The sequence below is a fragment of the Manacus candei genome, unplaced genomic scaffold (assembly GCF_025592945.1).
Source record: "Manacus candei isolate 608988 ecotype Guabito, Panama unplaced genomic scaffold, ASM2559294v1 h1tg000023l, whole genome shotgun sequence".
Classification (NCBI taxonomy): Eukaryota; Metazoa; Chordata; class Aves; order Passeriformes; family Pipridae; genus Manacus; species Manacus candei.
Window position 1 is genome coordinate 13,696,931 of NW_026138071.1, and position 21,234 is coordinate 13,718,164.

The 21,234-nt window shown below is 35.6% G+C and overlaps 1 protein-coding gene across 8 annotated transcripts in view; it reads right to left on the reverse strand.

The window, feature by feature from the left end:
- Positions 1–21,234, reverse strand: part of ATF2 (activating transcription factor 2) — a 47,100-nt gene that overhangs the window by 25,159 nt on the left and 707 nt on the right. For 5 of the 8 annotated variants that reach the window (XM_051787435.1, XM_051787439.1, XM_051787434.1 and 2 more), the window contains exons 2-9: positions 18,060–18,092; positions 12,671–12,739; positions 11,975–12,044; positions 9,577–9,673; positions 7,754–7,872; positions 6,053–6,181; positions 515–693; positions 85–199 (exon numbers count right to left, since the gene is read on the reverse strand). In XM_051787435.1, coding sequence (XP_051643395.1) covers positions 85–199; positions 515–693; positions 6,053–6,181; positions 7,754–7,872; positions 9,577–9,673; positions 11,975–12,022 — 687 coding nt within the window. In that variant the 5' untranslated portion in view covers positions 12,023–12,044; positions 12,671–12,739; positions 18,060–18,092. Of the gene's footprint in view, positions 1–84; positions 200–514; positions 694–6,052; positions 6,182–7,753; positions 7,873–9,576; positions 9,674–11,974; positions 12,045–12,670; positions 12,740–18,059; positions 18,093–18,615; positions 19,285–21,234 lie in introns of those variants that run through there. The other 3 variants (XM_051787436.1, XM_051787440.1, XM_051787442.1) reach the window with 3 other exon arrangements.

Here is a 21,234-nt window from a genome sequence, read left to right on the forward strand (position 1 = left end):
TCAAGGTGCTTATAACTAAGTTCTATGCTGCACTTATGCAAATCTGCTCCACTTTCAAATTAATATAGCATCATGCTTACTTACTGGAACGGCAGCAGGGACATGCACATTAGAATTTGTGATAGATGCAGGAATAGCAACAGGCATGGTTTGTCCATTAGGAAGATGTAACAGCAGAGGAAAAGGACCTGGAACTGGACTGAAAAAGGAATGAACTATATAAAAGAAAACTTATCCAGAGAAGAGAACAAGTTTACACATTATTTTAAATTGGTTTGTTTCTTTACAGGTGTAATGTAATATTCATTTGGAGATCAAAAATATGAACTTAGTGATGTGGAGAACATGGCATTATATCTCACATGTAGTGAAAGTTACATGTTTCATGTGTAGTAAAGCACCACATTACACCAAAGCATCTCAAATTCATACATTAACTGCAGAAACAGTAACAAAGTAAACAAGATTTTCAAATTCTGCAAGAAAACATTTTACTAAGATTTATGTAACTTACACTATTGGTCTATTAGATGATGGAGCCTGGGTAATAACAGTACTAGAAGTTGGTGATGGTATTGCCTGTTGAATAATAACACTCGAGTCAGAACTCGTAAGCAGTACATTAGGAACTTGTAGTGATGCTGGACGAACTATTGTTGATGTAGGCTGTGCAGTCTGCTGCAGTGACACTTCCTGAGAAAAAATAAAGGTTAATCAGTTTGTAAATTACAGTTAGAGACCACTAATTCCGACTGTTAAATGAACAGCAGCTTGAAGGAACAAATGAGAATTTCAGTAACATTATGCAAGTAGAATCAGTTATACAATTAAAAACATTCAAAAAAACCCTTCTAGATGAATCATTTAAACCATCAAAGTAAAATTTGTTCCAACGACAGTGATTTTAGCTTTATGACAAACCTGGAAATTTATGCTAAGGCTGCTATTACTTATAATTCAGTTTTGATCAGATTTTAATTTTTTTTTCCAACAAACCCATGGTGCTATCAACACCATCATGTTTACCCACACTCAAAATAAGGAAAACTTTTTATGGTGTCCTTATGTACATTTCAGTTTCAGTCCATTGTTCTGGCTTCAAACAAGAGAAACAAGAGTTTTATGGTTCAGTAACAACGAAAAAAAAAAATCTGGTTTTTTTTTAAGCTTTTATCCTTAACCCATGAAGCTCTCTTAACTAGAGTGATAAAAATACTTGGAGTGTTACATTCAGAACTCTGCAAAAATATATAAGTATCCTGATGCAGAAAAAATTTCGTGGGCACAGGACTTAAACATTTTTAGGTGCAAATAAAGAGTAGACAGAAATTACCATAGTTCTTAGTTTAGCAATCAGGTAAAGTACATTATCAATTGAATGTTGTACTTGCATTTGCTATTTCTGAAAAGCTAGAAGGCCTTATTGTAACCAAAGCCTTCCTTCTCAGAAAACCCTTGATATTGTCAGACTTCAAATTTACCTTCAGACTGGCTTTTTACAAGTTATTTATTCTTTTGACAATAGCTACTGCAATCAATGACACATAAAATCACATTCTTAAGACCAGCAGACTTTTGCTCTGCTGTTTCATAGAATTTCATAGAATCAGCTGGGTTGGAAGGAACCTCCGAGATCATCAAGTCCAACCCTTGATCCACTACCGCTGCGGTTGCTAGACCATGGCCCTGAGTGCCACATCCAGTCTTGTCTTAAAAACCTTCAGGAATGGAGAATCCACCACTTCCCTGGGCAGCTCATTCCAATGTCTGATTACCCTCTCTGTAAAGAAATTCTTTCTAATATCTAACCTAAACCTCCCCTGGCACAGCTGAAGAAAATGTTAAACCGTAATTCAATGAAAACATCTCATACCTGTGTCATACAGGTTGCACTGATTATTATTTCCTCTGAATTAAGCTAAAGTTTTGAAAATTCATCCACAAAGCTTTAAGTACTAAGGTCTTAGCTCTCTTAACAGATTGCTTTTCTTTTTGTACATTAATGTAAAATGTGTGTCCTCCTCTGAGCAATTTGTAGAACTGTAAGTTTGCTGGCAAACTGAGGCCTTCACAAAGGAAAGGACTTTCAATGAAATTTTCTCCCTCCAACAGCTGGATTTGTCATCAGGATTCACTAGTTCATTCAGTCTTTTCCCCATGGGACCTAAAAGACTATTCACAGCGAATGAAGTGTTTTTGGAGTCTAACAGTGAGCTGAGTTGAGGAAAGCAGGAATTTTTTTCTTTAGTATCAATCTGAGATATAATATTGGAACACAGTACCTAGAATTACAGATAAGCATTCAGTAAAGAGAAGAAAACATCCAGTACAGAATGGCAGAAACAGAAAAACCCAGAGCCCAATGCATACTCTTAGGACAAGATTAAATACTCCTTTGCAAATCAGGAATTTGGTAGAACAGCTGTGCAGCTCTTACTCAACAAGAAGAGTCCCAGTGAAAACATAAATGAGACTAAACTGTTTGACTGTGGGACATTAGAGGAAGGCATAAGGGGAAAACACTTGCCCTGATAATCTTTTGGCAATGTCCAATTCAGAAATTAGCATTGTGTCATTCTTCACTGGTTTCAGCTTACCCTATCCTGCCTGCTGTTACCCTTTCCTGCCACTATTACCTCTCTCATTACTGTGAGCAAGGAGCCACTAAAAAGTCCGTTCCTATTGTAGGATCTTGACAGAGGAACACCCATATTTGCCTCTTACAGCCAGCTGAGGTCTTTTCCTTGTTCCTTCTTTCATCTGAAACATCTTCATACATGGTAACCACATATATAAAAAAAGTACATGCGTCGTTATAAGTGCAGTTATATGAACACTCCAGAATAAATAGCTAACACAAAGAAATTCTGAATTCCATAAAAGAGAAGAAAAGGACAGTTGGTCAAAAGCAGCCATGGAGCCATGTAAACACAAACACTGTCAACAACAGCAATGCCATAACAGCCCCTTCTGTATAGGTTTGTCCCAGTGGTTTCTCTAAGTACCTCTGTATGTGGATGGTGAAACAGCTATCAAAATAGAGAAGGTCAAGAAAAGAAGTGCCAAGAGGCAGCATGTGCAAGTCTCTCAACAACAGATAAGCTCCAGAGAAAACCATCCTTGTAGCAATTAATGAACTCAGAACACCAGCTGAATCTGTATGCTAGCATGAACATGCTGTGCAATTCAGACAACATCCAAAATTACGGTGGCTCTTATATGCAAATCAGGACTACAGGACTGTATATACACTTGATAAAGAATGGACACTTGGAAGAACTTCCACAGAATCATAGAATGGTTGAAGCTGGAAGTGCCTGTTAAAGATCATTCCAGTCCAACCCTTCTGCCATGGCTATGAATATCTTCCAGTAGATCAGGTTGGTCAGAGCCCCAGCCAACCTGATCCTGAGCGCTTTCTGAAGACCTACCTAGAAGTCACTGGCATGTCAGCAAAACCTTCTACCTCTCAGCAAGCAGCTGGGATTGGTCTCTCAACTGTTGCTGCAACCAGGTAACAATGTACGAGTGAGCAAGTAAGTTATGGCAGTCTGTGAATAATTCTTTGTTTTTCGTAACAGTAACTTAATTAATGAAGTCATGAGACTAAGTCAAAGTGATCTCTACCTTTAGCCACCCATGTAAAATAGATTAAGCCTATTCAAAGGTATTAGAAAGTTACTGAAAGGACTTCTCCAACTCCTTTATTCTTGAAACTAAAGCTCACTGTATTGGAAAATACTTCACAGAACAGGATAGCTACTTAAATGTTTTCAGATGTACATATTTGAAAGTATTTTCTATTTAAAAGCAAATATCATGCAACAACTTTCTAATGCTATCAGTAAACACATGGAATTCTTTATACAGAAATGCAGAGGGCCAGAACTAATACATTACTACTAATTGACTATTACTGTAAGAAAACTGGTTTTCAAATAAATAAATTAGGCAATTAACTACCTGAAAACAACTAAGCAATTTTTAAAACTCTGTTGAGGGTCACCCTTTACTTTAAAGTACTGTTAATAAACAATTATAACATTTGAAAGCTCTCACTATTATTTTAAGGCTTAAAGACTTCATACACTTCTAATGATACCTTGGTCTATTCAAAGCATAGTATCAATTCTTACTGAAGCCTAATAGAACTCATGGAACTCTTTGAAAACCAGGAAAAGAATTAAGCAGTTTTTTAAGAATCTCCAAGGAATTCTTTTGACAACTACAAGGAAAATTAGAACTGCCTTGCACATATGTTAACAGGTTGTAATCATTTCAGGCTGTTAAAATATATTCAGCCAACGAAATAGTTACAGTGGTGTACATATTTTAAAAACAGCTAAGTCCTGGGGAAAAAAAATGTCTCCTTCTATAAATCTAAAGGAGAATACAAAATGCTGAGTAAACAGCAACACTGCTCACATTTCTCAACTTCTACAGGCCACATTTAGCAGCAGCACCACATTCCAAGCAGCACTCTCAGCCTTGCTCAGCTTGTCTCTACAATCAGACATCAGAACAGCATTGAGCAGCAGTACTGATACAGTGACACACTGAAATTACATCATGAATGAGACAAGCTTATAAATACTGCCAAGCATTGAGATATACTTTTCACTTGATGCTAATAGATACTGAACCACTACTGTATAAAGATATTAATATTATCTTCTGCCAAAATTAGACTACTGGGAATAAGTATTTGCAGCAAAAAAACCAAACTAACCTCTGAAACAAAGAACAAATGAAATAAAGACAACTTATGATTTGGACTATGATTCACTTAATCTAAGCAGTTCTTTACACATATTTCTTTAAACTACTTTTACTATTTTTGAGACTACATGATTGCTTTGATTACCCACGATCACTCATCCTTGCTAACTAATAAAACTGAGCAAAGCTTTTTAAGGACAAATCTGAATGGAAACTCTCTCTCAGTTTCTGTCACGCACTCCAAGCTGTTCTCACATTGGTTCCTGTTGGCAGTATAAGAGAAAGAGTTGAAATCAGAGAGGTTCAGATCCAAAGAAAAACACTTTCCTCACAGGAACAGCTGGTACTGGAGCAGGCTGCAGGGAGAGGCTGTGCAGCCTCTCTCCCACAGAGGTTTCAAGACCAGACTGTGTAAAGTGCTGAGTAACGTGTTCCGATGTCAGAGCTAACTCCTGCTTTGAGGAGGAAGTTGGACCAGGAAATCCTGCAGTCCCTTCCAAACTGAATTACCCTGTGATCCTAAAATATCCTGCTGATTTTTGGGAGTAAGGTATCTGAAGTAAGACAAGAAACGATTTCACTATTTTTGCTTCATTTTATGTTCTTCAAGAGAACTCCACATGATGAAAACATTGTAAGTCACATATCGAAGTGATCATTACTATTAAACCATTTATTTATTCATTAAAGCAACAGTTCTAAAACTGATTTGACTACAGCATCCTCTAGTGACAGACAATACCTCAGTCTTCTATGAGTATTAGGTAAACTCTAAATAAGCAAATGCCTGGGATCACTTTTAAACACGTTGCTATATCTCAAAGAGTATAACATTTGAAACAAAATTACCTGGTGCTCAGTTTTGTATACTTGTATACTTTGTATACTTTGTATACTTTTGTAGAACATCCCCTTCTGTTTCTACAAAACAATTTTTGGTAAAACATAGGCTAAACAAAAACATACACATGAAGGGTCCAAACTTCTGATGTTATTTAAAAGAAAAAACAGTAAAACAAAAAAAACTTTCTTTGGGTTTTTTTAACAAATGAGGATGCATAAATAGGAATAAAGAGCCCCTTTAGTGTTTTCTAACATAGCGTGAATCTTAAATTTTACTTCCTTTCTAGCTTTACTGGAGGGAAAGAAATAATCGCAATGAACAAAGCCAACTAAAGAACTGAACAAATGATCTACACTGGAATAAGGCAAATAGAAACTCTTTTCCTTTCAGCCACCTAAGTGGTGTGGCTATTACCACGTACAACAAATGTACAGATCATCAGAAGCTTTGAAAAATAAATTCCCAAAAGAGAAAAATAAAGGTTCTGACCTTTTCATCATTGGTAGTAGACTCTGGATGAGGTAAAGGACTATCTTGATGAGTTGTCTCTACAACCGAAGGTTCTTCAATCTTATTTCTTATAATTGGTGTTGCAAGAGGAGACAGATCTAGAGGCATCTGTGAGAAACAATGTAAACCAAAATTACTCAATCTCTAAAAAATTAAACTAAGCAAGAAAATGTAAATAACTAAAGAGAAATACCAGCCCATAACAACACAGGTGCTGATGTTTGAAAAATGATGTTTGCAGACGAATTACCAGTCAAGGTTATTTTACCAGCAGCTGCATGAACACCAATATTCAGTAACACCAACGCCAGACTAAGTATTTTCTTCTTGAGAATTAAAAACATTCTTAAAGTTTTCCTTTCCCAAGAGTCACAAGAAAATTATAGCTGAGGAAGGATTGTGTTACACTTAAATTACAGCTAAAATAAGGTACTATCCCTCTAGACTTCATGCCACAAAGCACAAAATCGTAACTATATTTTCAAATCAAGAAAAGCTACTATGGACAATTAATTTCAAGCTTATTGCAGCAAATAATTATTGAAAAAGCAATTTTTATATCACTACACAGGCAAAATCCACTGGGACATCTGAAATGCCACAAAGAAATTAAGTTACAAAAGTACTTAAAGCAATACTATAGATTTGAAAGCCTACACTCCTGTCTAGTCTGCTATCCAAATACTTTTGGAAGAAACTTTCCCCAAAGCTCATCTTCTTTTTGAGTTCTTCCAGATGCCTTTTTTTTCAATTCAGTTCCTACTTCTCCTATATAATATATTACTAATAGAGAGGGAGGACTGCAAGAAGTGGAATCTCTTCATACCATATGTGAACATGAAACACTTCAGAAAAAACCAAACTATCAATCCCCTAGGAAGTGTGCTATTTTTCCACACTGTGCTCTGATCGGTTATTATATAACTCATCCAGAGATACGGCAGGACTCTGTTTCTTCTTGTAACAGAGAGGGCAGGTTGGAAAATTAGTATCAATTAAAGAAATAGACAAAATGTTTAAAATACTTTGCAATACTTACAACCTCCCCCAAGACAGTGGTGAACTATACAGAAAACACAGTCTTAGTAAATTCAGAATCAGTTTTACCATAAGTCATGTTATAAAACCAGCGTATATCAATTAGAAAAAATAAAATTAAAAATCCATGATTTGATATATTTGTGGCAACAAAGCAAGGGTGAGGCTTATCTGGAATGGATAATAATCCATCTTATTCAGAAGTACCTCTAAAAATCTTTACTGAAACAAAGTAAATGAAGCCACTGATTCTACAAAATCTGTATAAATGAGTATAAAATTGTATTTTTTATCACTTCCTATGGAAGTCAACCAGGTAATCAACTAAAGGCAAAACTATTCAAAGGGGACATTGAACAAAATTTTTTATTTGCAGAAGTATTTAGACTAGATACTTTAAGAGCTAAGACAAAGTCAATGTGTCCCACTGTGCATGCTAACTATGCAAAATTAATCAGGTAAACTAACCTTCAGAAGAGTAATCACAGATTTGTATTCTCTCCATACAACATATGTAAGTAGTTAACAAATGATTATTGGTATAGTTTAGAAAGCAATATATAAATCCAAAGTTTGTTTTTCGAATGAAATTTCTGATATAAAAAAGTAGAAGCTTTGAGAAGAAAAAGTTTTTGAACATACTTTCTTAATGTCATCTTCAGAAGCCTTTTTAAACTCATTTTCAAAAGGACTTGCTAATTCATTGAATAAGCCCACTTCTTCACAGTTCTTCAAGAATCGAGTTGGTGTTGGTGTCTGATCTGAAATGAAGTGTATAAACCCCCCACAATTTTATTTTTAAAATACCATTTATGAACCTATTTATCATAAATACTTTTCAGGATACAAACAAACAGAAAGAGATGAGGAGGTTGGAAACTCTTGTGCCTTGCAGGCGGCTCGGTTCTGCCCTCCAGGGAGGCAGCCAGCAGGCACACTCCACCTGCTGGAGACAAATAACTGGAGCCTGCAAAGCAGTAAGCCCCTTACAATTTTGGGAGGGTATCAAAGCATTTCTTCTGCATCCACAAACCACAGGGAGCTATTCTCAAGTGCATAGCAGATCACTTCAGTGAGCAAGCAGGCTTTATTTTCAAATAAAGCCCACATGAAGGCTTTTAATAAAAAGAGAGAAAAGTGCACAGCTCACAGCCAGTTTGCTTCGTTCTTTTCACAATTTGACAGCAGTAGTGACTACTTTCCAGTGCATGGAACTTCTAAAGGGAAGTGAGATACTGTACACAAGATCATATTGACTCCTATGATGCCTGTATTATCAAGCTGGAATCATAAGACTTCTGGCATCTGGGTGCCCAAATGAAGCACTCATGAAGCAGTTTCAAAAATGTCTTTATATAAAATCTGGTACTATGTAAATTTGCCTTATTTTACTGTCATTACCAGGTCAAAATTAACCACATTTGCCACAGAGTTACCTGCATTTAAAATACTGTAATGTGGTATTATTATGTGTAGTTACTAACGTAACCTGGTGTTTCCGACAGTTCCTGCACTGGAATGTGGCTGCACAGAGACAGACACTGTCATGGTTTCATTCTCAAACACCTGATTATTTGACAGGTTCCCTTTCTTATGGTATAATTGCCAAGGAGCACATTAATAATTTTAAAATTTGTAACTGCTAGTTTAAGAGCAATATTTTTTTGTCTGCTTGTCCTAACAAATTAGGCACTTAAAAGGAAAACAAATAACCAGAAAACATCTGAAAGCCTTCGTGAAGTTCATTTAGGCTGCTCCACCACTGAAAAAACCCCCAGCCTGACTGTAACTTTAGAATACTTAGCACATGCTATCTACATTCAAAAACTTTAAAATTTATAATGCAATCAATCATCCATTGGTGATTACTTCTGATCCTGGACAAACGAGAAAATTTAGTTACAACTGACCAAAGATATATCATAAATTCAGAAGTGGAAATACAGTAAAAGTATTTTGAATTGAAGCTAAAATGAAAACAAAATATTTAATCTTTCTTCTACTATCCCATCTGAAGAATAATAATTACTGATTCATTCTTCTAATATCACCATTATATGTGTGATTAGAAGATACTGCATCTTCTAAAATTTAAGAGACAGGTAATATCAATCAATAATTAAAACTGAAATAGAGTTTAACCCCGTTACAGATTCTCTTAGCCATAACCTTTATTAGCCTGTTCTTACTGAATGCTTTTTACATGATTTAATCAATTATCTGAGTATTGATAATTTAAAAATATTTAGATTATATATCTGAGCCAAATAAAAGTAACTTATGGAGAATAATACTGGTTTCAAATGAACTATGTAAGAAAATATTACCTAAGCACACATTGTAGTGAAGAAAATGTTTCATATTCTCTTAACATAAGCCTATGCTTAATGTACACAAAAATGCATAAAACATATGCCCATTTCAGCAAAAAAGGGAACAAACTAGTTACAAAAGTATATACTAACCAGCCACAATGACACTATCATTACGAGCCGGACCAAATTTCAGTGTCATCTCATGTTTATGTTTATGGACAGCCAAATGATCCTCATTGGTAAAACGCTGCAGCAGAAAGTTTTAAGAAACAGTTGAAATTCTGAGTGTGAACAGAGTAAATGACATGCCACAGAAAGCAACTTTTACAACACCAAAAACTATCCTTACGACATTAAAAGACAACCCTTTTAGGCAGATATGTCTTGCTCCTTGGTCAACACTACCAAGCAGAAATATAAAACTCAAATGATGTTCACAGTAACTAAATATGATATCAGGGAAATTGTAGTATAAGTACTTGAATTCATTCAAATTGCAAGATAGAACTTGAGAGAGCTGCAGATTCCATCAACCATGGGCAAACAGTCAAATGGATCTTGACAATGTCTAGTAATTCATTACCACTACTTCATTACTGCATTGTGTGTATTATCACAATAATGAGAATTGATCTGTAATCACAAACTTCACTGTATTTAACAGCATAAAGACAAAATAAACCATAGCTCCTGCTCCCTGACTATTTACTACATAAAATAAGGGGCAGATAGAATGGGATACACTGGAACAATATCAGACAACTGAAATGCTGCGAACGAACTAAACTTACCAGCACTTTAGAAATCTGTCAGGTTTTCAAAACTATGCTAGTTTTGTGCATACTTTTCCTAAAATTCAAGGTATATACTATAAAAAAGCAATAAGCAGGCAAACTAGGTGCTGTAAAACAGATATTCTTACTTTCACTAACCTGAAATTTGCTATGCATCTGCAACTGTGGGTAAAGTTAGTGTTTCAATTGACATAATCTAAGAAAATGTTTCCCAAGATGCAGGTTTCCTAAAACTGAAATTCTTACTTTTCCTTGTGAACATTTGAGCCTCAAATTATGTTTCTGGTTATGCCTCACTAATATAAGTCACTCCACATATATCTTATAACAGATACAATCAGAAACCAACACATAAGGCTTAGTTGACCTGAGAGTACAGCCATTCAGAATGTTTGCGTGAGAAAGGACATGTGTATGCGGAACTGTGAGGGAAATCAAAAAATCCAGGATCTCTGTGGGACATGGTGAAACAGGCCAGGGACTTTTTTTTTGTTAGAACTCTGTTGTCCAGGGTTCCAAATACCCAGCTCTCCATAACTCCTGTACCCTATCTCTACATATGGCATAAGACAGGACATAAGTCTCATGCTAAAAGAGTTAAATGCATCTTTCTGTTTCCACTAAGCAATGGACAAGGTCTTTCAGAGGGAAGAGGATTTCCAGATCCTGACTCACTCTATTCTATAATATGAATTTTGGAGAATCCTATCTGTTCTGGAGAAGCCTTGCCCATTTACAGGGACGTGAACTTTGCTCTTCGCCTGCACTGCAATCCCAACTGCTGTAGCCCCATGATGTGTCTTCTATGAGACTTATTTACTAAAATACTTCTGACAGAGCTTACATCGCAATGAGATTCAAACAGGATGGGGACAAACATGCTGCTTAGGAGAAAGTAGTCCTCTTCTCTTACTTTTGATGTCTCTGAACATGAGACATAGTAAGAAATTTTACTCCTTCCCCGCTTTAAATACAGAAGGCTCTGTTAATTTAACATTAATGCTGTCATTCATCATAAGAACTAAGTGTTCAGAATAAAAATGAGAGTATTTTGAACTCAAAATCCAACTAAATGAAAGTGCACTAATAAAATGAAAAACATCTTGTTTAAGAAATCTATTCTATATAAAGACAGCAGCTATAATATAATGAAAAGATTCAGTTTATGAAATTAATTCTACATAAAGGATGTCCATCTTGTGCAGTAGATAATGCAAAGTCACTTACTTTCAGGTTACTAAATTAAAGTGTTAAGACAGCTTCCTTTTAAGCAACCATGTCCTAAAACACTCCATAACATTTTTACTTTTCTGCTCACATTCACCTCTATATATACTAATGCTATTTACTATAGCACATTAAAACTACAATAGGAATTGAAATACATTTTGTGGCATGAATAGTGTTAGCATCTTCCTATACACAAAAATATACATAAAACAAAATTATGCCATTAAATATTTGCAATCACCATAGCTGTGAAGATTAGTGCCAAGCAAGCTCCACACCAACACTGAAGTATTCTGGAAAATACAGGTTACCTGATACAAATTAGGTTGTTTCTTGATTATTTTTTTTAATGAAAGTAAATGGATAAACACACAATATGCTACAAATTCTTGCTGTCACCTGCTCTTCAGCAAAACATACTTTGTAGCAATTATCATCATCCCCTTTTCTTCAATCTCTAAAAATACATTTCACTGTTATAATTTTATTTGATTAATGTTAGTATCTTCAGTTCAGACCATTACCTGGCCACATCCAGGGGCAGTGCATAAAAAGGGTTTGTCATCACTCATATTCCACAGGTCGTTGTGCTACCTGTATTAAAATTAGAATTGAACAAATTTTACAAATACTGCAACAAATTATCAATACCTCAGCATCCATATTTTAATATTCCATGGGCAAGAATTTCTGCCTTCTGGCTATACTAATATTCTAAATACCCAGGATTCAAAGAGTATGGATTTCAAGCTATGTCAGGAAGGTACACAGAACCCAACAGAGACAGAGCAGGTTTTGAACACACACTCAGTCAGAAATGCAAGTGTTCATATGTAACATCAGTAACTGTAGAAAGTATCTGAAAACACAGTAGGACAACTTGTCACTGAAATCAAATACATTGTAATAATTATCCAATTCCCACAATTAAAAAAGTATAAAAGCAGGAGACAATAGCAAGTAGTCAAGGTTACTGTTCCAACAGAAGAGGAAGTGTTGATTCCTTAGTCTTTTCACAATCTTTATTTAAAGCTCATCTTTAAGGATAAGTTGACACTTAGCCCTTTGCATAAACTGTTACAAATTTAATTACAAAAACATGTACTTCAGTAATATTTCAGCCACTAAATTATTAACAGGCTAAAATATTTAAGAAAGAAGAGATATTAATTATATTTAGTGCTATTTTGCATACTCACCCCACATACTAATACACATACCTGCCAGATTTCACATATAAACCTGTTTCATAGGGCAAACTATCATATCCTCCTTTTCATGGCAATGAACTGTAATTAAAAGAAGATATTAATTATTATGCATGCTAAAAATCTAATAATGCATGACTCTGTAAAGATAAATGACAAAATGCCCACTATTCACCCATGAAACACAACAGTTTTTCAAAGAAATGGTTACTTCAATACATCCTCTCTAATTAGTTGTGGCATCTGTGGCTTTACCCTGGAGGAAATACATTCATGTTTAAATGTGAGTATTTGTATGGAGAACTAACAATGTTAGTTCTGAACACTATTTAGCTTGATGAAGCAGATAAATAAAGATGCCTTTATGATTAAAAATCATAAGCAGAATAAATCCATCTCTCCCCCAGTATGCTGGTCATGCAGAGTTGCAAGGCTTCTGGAACTGTCTAGCCATGCTAAGAATGCACACTTCTGGTACACCACTGAACACCAGACACAAGACAAATCAAGTACACCTAAGCAAATTTCACACTTATTACCTCAGAGATCTATAGTGAACATGTTAGCTCATCCTTTTGCCTGTACCTGTACAGTAAAAAACTGTACAGACTTTTTGGACATTACTTCAAGGAGGAAGGGATCCCAGTGTCCTTGGACATGTACACCAAACAGCAAAGAAACAAAACATGCAGCGGAGGAGATTCCAAACTGTCGCATCTAAATATATGTTTAACAGAATGAGGATACTGAACTGAGATCACAAGTCAAGAAGAGATGAATGGCTGCCAGAAACTTTAAGAGTCTTTGGCACTGACAGTTCAGGGAAACAATTATGTCCCAAAGGAAAGATGCCAAAGCAAATCAGGGATGGAGACTGTTCTGCTGTTCTTTGCAAATAGTTCATAACCTGTCTCAAGTTTCTGAAAGAGTATTTCTTGAACTGTTCAAACTATGAACTTTGTACTCTCACTAAGAAAGAGTATTAACAAGTTATGGGCAAGTCTCATGACTGTGGCTTCAGGGTAAGAGATAAGGTCTTTATCAATGAAGCTTTAAGATTATATCCTTATATTATGTGGAACTTCAACAGACACTTAAAAGCTATCCCACAAGCTTACTATCCTTCTTCAGCTATGCAACAGTCTCATTTTTTTAAACGCATTCTATCTCACTGAGATCTCAAAAGGAATTTTTTTTTTGTTTTTAAATCTGTGATCAAGGGACACCATAAAGTTATATATGGCTACATATGCCACCATATGCTAATATACACGTATGGATTATGAGCAGAAGAGTTACATCCATATCAAAAATGCCTGATGGTGTAAGAAACAATTCTGGTTTTGGGTTTTTTATCCAAACGATGAAGATTTTGATTAACCAAAATGCACGTAGGACATCTTTTCTGCTGTTACTGTATCTTGTTGTCAGTCTCTGAGAAATGCATAGTATCAGCCATAAAATCTACTCCATCCATACTGTTAGCATTTTTCTTAGGTGATAAGATGTAAAGGTCAATTTTTTAAGTCTGCTCATTTTCCCTTTTAAAGGAGTATCACCAAAGCATGTATTTGCATATGAAGTTGTTGTCTGGTTCCATGTGTTGGTTTGAGAAGCCTGTGAATTTTGAATGCCTGATATATAAATTAAAAATCAATCCTTGTGAAAAAGAAAAGCAGTGCTGTCTTCCTGGCAAACTTACTGGAAAAAAGTTGGAGATAAATTCATGTCCTCATCTTTGTAGCATTATTTGATTACAGGCCACATGGAATTTTGTGAGGTAATCCCTTGTAAAAAGATTCCAGCTAACATCTGAAGAAAAAAATTATCTTGAAGCACTGAAATTTTTGCACCTAAAAGAGTGCTCACATTCCAAGCATGATCTCTGACATTTTAAATCTAAATAAAAACTGGATCTGACAGGATGGAAAAACAAAGGGTTTGCATTCATTAATGTTGCCAAATTGATAAGAATTGTATTTATGTATTACAAAGACAAATGCAAAGCTTGCACCTAGAACGAAATAACTCCATGCAGCAGTGGAGGGTGAGGGTAACTGGCTGTCAAGCAGTTTAGGGGCAAAATCTCTAACTCCTGGCAGTCAAAAAACTGAATCATGTCACTTGCAGCACTGAAAGCCAACAGGCTACTGGGATGAATTAGCAAAGGCACAGCAACCAGATGAAGGGAATTGATTATTCCCCTTTATCTGGCACTCATAAGGCTACAGCTGGAGTGCTATATCCACTGTTGAGCCCCTCAAGACAGTTGATGAACTGGAGAGAAACCACCCAGGGCCCTATCAAAACAGGAATATCAAGAAGCAAAGTTTGTTCAGAACAGAGAAGGAAGGCTAAGGAAGGATATACTTGCTATCTGATACTATCTGATGTATTGATATAGACAAGACAGATCCAGACTTTGTGTATAGTACAAGAAAAGGATGAGATGCAACATTCACAAGGCACACCAGGAAAGTTAAGAGCAAGGTACAGGTTGCCCAGTGGGACTGTGGAATCTCCATCCTTGTCGGAATTCAAAATTTGAGGGGATGAAATTTTGAGTAACCCAAGATAACTCTGAAATTTAAAGTATACCATAGAGATATCATAGCTAGAAACAGAGGTGAACAACCGCAATAGACAATCCAAACTTGGGAAATGTTCTGACAGCTTTAGAAGAGTCTGCATAGTTAACTTCACAGCCCAACAACTAAAGCTGTTGCTGCTACAAAATACAAACAGACCTTTGCCTCCTCTTTTCCTTCTGGATTACACTGCCTGACAGGCACAGCAAGACTAACACACAGAAGGCAAATTTTCAGAAAAAAATGTTTGTAATTCCCTCTCTGATTTCAAGAGTCTCTGTTGGAAACTGATTGCTCTGAGTGAGAATATCACAGTAATGCTATCCCCCTGAAAACCAAAACAGCAACTTAAATGCCATCTTGACAAAAATGTTAATCACCCAACTAAATGAGAAACAAAATACATAAAGTGATTGCCCCATCAGTAGAGGTGAATTATAGACACCTTGGACTGTTACCCAGGCAACAGCAAACACCTTGACCCATAGAAAAAAAGATGGTTCCCGGAGGAATCCAATCTGAATGCGAAACTCCAGCCTCAACTATCCTCTTCAGACAAAATGAACATTCAGTGACGTGATTCTTACTACAATCCACTGAACTGCAACTTTCTTCTGTAATCTTCCAACCCTACATTCCTTTCAGTAGCATAAAGAAGCCCATACAAAGAATCTGAAGTCACACAGTAACAGGATCAGAGCTGAACATGGGAAAAACATGAAATAATCTTGGCAATATAATCACCTTCGGTACTGAAATCAGAAAATACTCTCGCTTTTTTGGTGTTTGCTCCATACTTTCAATGCAAAAGTAAAATACTTTCAAAGCATACCTATTTAAAATGTCATAAGCCTCTTCTATTGCTTTTGGAATGTAAACGGTGCAGTAAAACATATAAATAAGTACATATACATCTTCAAGATATATATAATACAGAGAAATAAAAACAAGGTTTGCAAGTAATTCACTAATATTTAGGATCATGTGCTTCTTTAAAAATAAAGATGTCTCTATACAATGCTACACTAATGTTTACCTAAATGTGCTACAAAATTAGCTTCAACAATTACTTGCATATTTCTATAAGATTTTAATTAAACATCTTGGGTACACTTTGTGGAAACTATTATTACATAGTCTGAGGCTTGCTTTCAAAATACCTTTCTGTAGACAATTTGTAAAAGAATAGAATCATACCATACACTGAGTTAAACCACGCCTTATTGGCTTATTTTACTGGTAAAGGTTCTTCTGTCTTCTTTTAATTTCCCACATACAGGAGCATGGCAAACACAACTTACACCCTGTTTCAAAATTTAGTTTCTATTTAAGTAGCTTTTTAAACTGTATATATATTGATAGTCCTTGCAAAAACCTCTACAAATTTGCTGAGAAAAATAATTCTTTGCACATCTCTAGTAAAGATTCATCAGACTTATAGCTAAAGCCTCTGCTTTACCTGTAGAAAGCAAGTTTTGTGCTGAAAGACCTCCATGCACAAACCTGCTCAGGGGCTGTGCAGTCTTACCCTGCGATTACTTATTTTAAGCACTGTAGCAACAGAGAGACTGCCCTCCTGACACGTCAGGGCTGACACAGACAGCATGGAGTAAAACTGCCAGAGCTGAACACAGAAAAGACAACTATAAACACAAATAACCCCCACAAACAAACAAAAACCTTAAAGGACCTTTTGAAGGACAGCATTCCTCTGCTGGCCAACCAGCAAGAAGAGATGCATATGCTCACAACTGTGTCACCCCCCAAACTGGACAGTCCATAGAGGACAACCTGTCAGTCTGCAGCTACAGTAGTTGCTGATTTATCTACTACTGCTCACATGTGAAGCACATCCAAGCTCTGCAGCCAGACTGATCATTTCCACGTGGCTTCAACTCAAGAAACATCTGTACATTCTGGTTTGAAAAAAGATGAAACTTGGACAAAAGCTATATTAGGCCACTGAGATGAGTTAGAATTACAGTAGTCCATCATCATTCAGTCTTCTCTGGGTCCAAACGTTACAAAGTGCTTATGTTACAGTATCAGTGACGTATTTTCCTACGGATGTTTGCATTTCCTCAAGACTGATCATGTCTAGTCGACATTTCCCTTTATTCTTTACATTTGATCTGGGACTGTGCCCCTTTTACTGCAAGATACAGTAGCCTTACTGTGAGGAGAATTATTAACTCTTACTAAGTTTTTCTATAAATCTCATCATAGTGTGTAGTTACTTTAGATAGTATAAAACTTTACTTTAAAGTTTCATTTTATAATAGGAAACTGAAGCATAAAATGATAAGGTCAATATTTCTAAGTCTTTGTCAACTTTAAGAGCTCTACTTGAGGTACTTACTCAAAGTGAACTGAACATATTTGCCACACTAAAGGATAACATTCTCTTACTAGTTACTTGAAGAGCTGAATTTCATGTTTTGCTTAGCTTCTTTGGATGAGGGGGAAAAAACCACCAAAAACATAACGGGCAGTTATTTTTGTTTTCCAAATTTAAACATCTCAAAATTAAAAGAGATGGTTTTCTCATGCAATCAAACAAATCAACACAAATCAAAATGAATGTGGTACCTTTATACTTTCAACACTTGCATACAGTATTCAAAGCATCAATTTTAATCACTTCCCACATTTGAGTCTATCCTTATTTCCACAATTTTCTGTAGAGGTAGACTTGCAAATTTTGAGTAAAAATCAGAAGGTAGGTAGAATATACTACTTAATAAGAAGTGACGTAAATTAAAAAAAAATAAAGTTTTGTATTTTAAAGGAAAAAAAAGCATTGCTCCACTTACCTGGAGGGACTGGAACAGCTATTTTTCTGTTTCCTATAAAGCAAAAGAAGAAAGGTAAAGCAAGCAGTGTAATTAATACTTGACCATCACAGTGCACTTTCAGAAGTGATCTGACTAACTGTATTTGTGTCACACTGTAGGATTCAGCATTTCTAAAAATTAAAACTGATCGATGAAGAAAATGGAGGAGATAAAATTTGAAAAATAAACACATTTGTCCTCATAATGAAAGTAAGATTGCCAGAAAGTAGCTCAGTAGATTCTGCAAGGAAACTACAACCCATAGTCCACAATATTTAAAGATTGTAAATATCAAAACCCGATGAACAGGAAAACAGGAGCTGCTTCTTCAGACTATACTGCTTAGTAGAAAAGTTGTGCTATTTTGTAGAAGACACATGATCTGTTTCAGAGAGTTCTGGGGAAGACTAAGGAAGACTGGAACACCTGTAGCATAATGCTGAGATTTTTTCTTTAAACAAGTCAAATGTTACGCACTTTGTGCTGATATTATTAATTAACTGCTTATATCTGATGTCCAGAGTTAATTCCATACCTTCCACGGTTTGTCTAAATTCTGTAGAGGGGAGAGCCTCTAGACAAGAACAGATCCAACAATCAACGATGATGAACTTAACAAGTTCAAGTAAGAGCAAGAAGGCCAGTTGGAGAGATAGTCACATATACAGAAACAAAGCAATTACGTTCCTTCACCTCTGCTGAAGGAGCAGGCTTCATCTACAAGAAGACACTTTTCTGGTAAAGAGAGAACAGTAAGGGCATTAAGAAAGATCCTTAGGCCAAATGCTTCCTACTGGCTGGATAGGCAGCTTTTAATTCAACCCTCTGGCTTCAGTATTTTTCAGAGGCACCTTGATCTTTCTTTAACTTATTAAAAATTCAGGCTGTGTGACTACAGCTCTTGCAGATAAATGAAAAGTCAATGAACCTCGAAGAAGAAATATAAAGGGGTTAATATTCCACCCATCTTTTTACAATTCGCTTACAGAGATATTAGGGCTTACTTTCCCCAGCTCATTTATCTAGGTTTGGATGTCTTCATATTGCCCATCAACCTAACAAACATTAGAAATCCAACCTCCTTTTTCTACACTACTTTCAACAAATTAAAAAAAAGCTTAACAAAAAGTTACTTCCTTTTCACATTTTCTCAGACTGCATCCCTGAATTATAAAATTGAAGACAATAATTAAGAATTTAATTTTTAAAAAATCTTTAAAAATATAAAAAATATCCCACTACAAGACTCTTCTTGCTCATTAAAACAGAATGATCTTATTCTATAAGATCATTATATACAAGTAATTATATCAACGACCATTGGCATTCATCTAGAAAGGGAAACACACAGTATTGCTTGGAATGCTTTACTGAAGAGAAGCTCTCATCTGAAGTGAAGCCAATGGAAAAGTTCTCAGGCTGCACTGAAAGTGACACAGAATAAAGTTGGAAACAGTACAGCCCAGACTTGAAAAAAATATTTATTGCATGATTATTAAATATTGACTCATATTTCTATCACTAACTATAACCAATGCCTCCTTAGAGTGCACATTATATGTGAAACAAATGCAGTTGAGTTATGCAGGAGGACAACGATAACTTGAAATCTGTTAATTGTTTAAAAAAAAAAGTTAAAATTATTGAATCAAGTTTGCTCCTTTGAGAATAGTTAATGCATAGTTTTTATACAGAAATTCAAGACTACTTTAAGAAACCATTAAAAATGTTGATATTAGACATAAGAAACTTTTAAAGTTAGTAAAACTCCTTGGAGTTAGAAATGTGCATTTGTAAGTTTAAATTTGTTAAGAATGGAGGAAAAAAACAGTTGATGACAGAAAAGGAATTTTTAGCACTACGTACATCTAGAATGTAATGAAACCATAACCAGAATAATATTTCAAGCTGTTCAACATTTTGTCACAAAAGAGAATACAACACTTAATAAAAGTATGTATGATCAAATTTAAGAGCTGAAAGCACCTTATGTTAGATACTGCACAGTCTAGAAGTTTCTGGAAAAAGACATACCAAACATACTCATATTTCTAGAATCCAAGTTAGGATAGAAACATCAGCTACATTGTGAAGATCAAAAGTTCAACTAATTGATTAAGCATTAACATGCAATATCAGTATTGAAACATAAAGTCAAAATGGATTTTTAAAAGAGTTGCTTCACTTTATGGACACATTAAGGTTTATTATTTCACAATTCTTTTGATGCACTATATAACAAGCAATTCTTGACAAAATTACTGTTTTGTTTTTTAACAAGACAACAATTTTGATTCTTGAATGCGGAATTATAAACACTTAAGAGAATTTAAGTGAATGCCTAACTCAACTACAGTTTGCCCCTCTGAAATTATGTCTGCAACTGGATGTCCATTAACTGAACAGCAACCTGTTTCAGAGGATGGCTGAAGAAATCCCATTTGGAACACCTGTATAGGACCAGGACCACAAGGCCTCATCCTCATCCTATCAGCTGGTGCTGAATTTAGCATCTAACAGTGTTATGACCTTAACTTCAGGAACATTTGTTTTTATTAACTTTTATCTGGTTTTACGCTCAGCCAGACCTGGGGACATGACATTCACCCCCATGAACACAATTTGACGAGAAGAAAACAAAAATATTATTTTAAAAGGTAGAAAATAAAATACACTTGGGTCATATTCGAGGTCACTATTTGGAAAGCAGAGAATGGTTCAGAATTTTCAGTTTTATTTAAATTTCTCATTCCAGTGCAAGGGAACAGGTGTCAGCATCACTATTTGAAGATAAACATCTATGGGAGACAGCAACGCAAGGAAAAGCAAATGACTGACACAGAGTGCGTGCACAGGACATGAAGACACTCATGGATCTCCCTTCAAGAACAGGGATAGAAAAAGGCTATAGAATGAATAAGACTGCAGAAGCAACATGGCAGCACGCACATGCCCTAACTACAAACATCAAGTTGCATCGTGGCATAAAACATTTGTGCCTGAAACACCGTGCAGCCATCACTGATTGAGAGTCTGTGATGGGTCTTTTTCACGTGAAAGCTTCACAGACCTTCTATTAGGCAACTCGAGAGGCATAATGCACAATAACAGGCAAAGTCAATGAGGCAACTAGTCCAGGAGGTCCACGGCCACG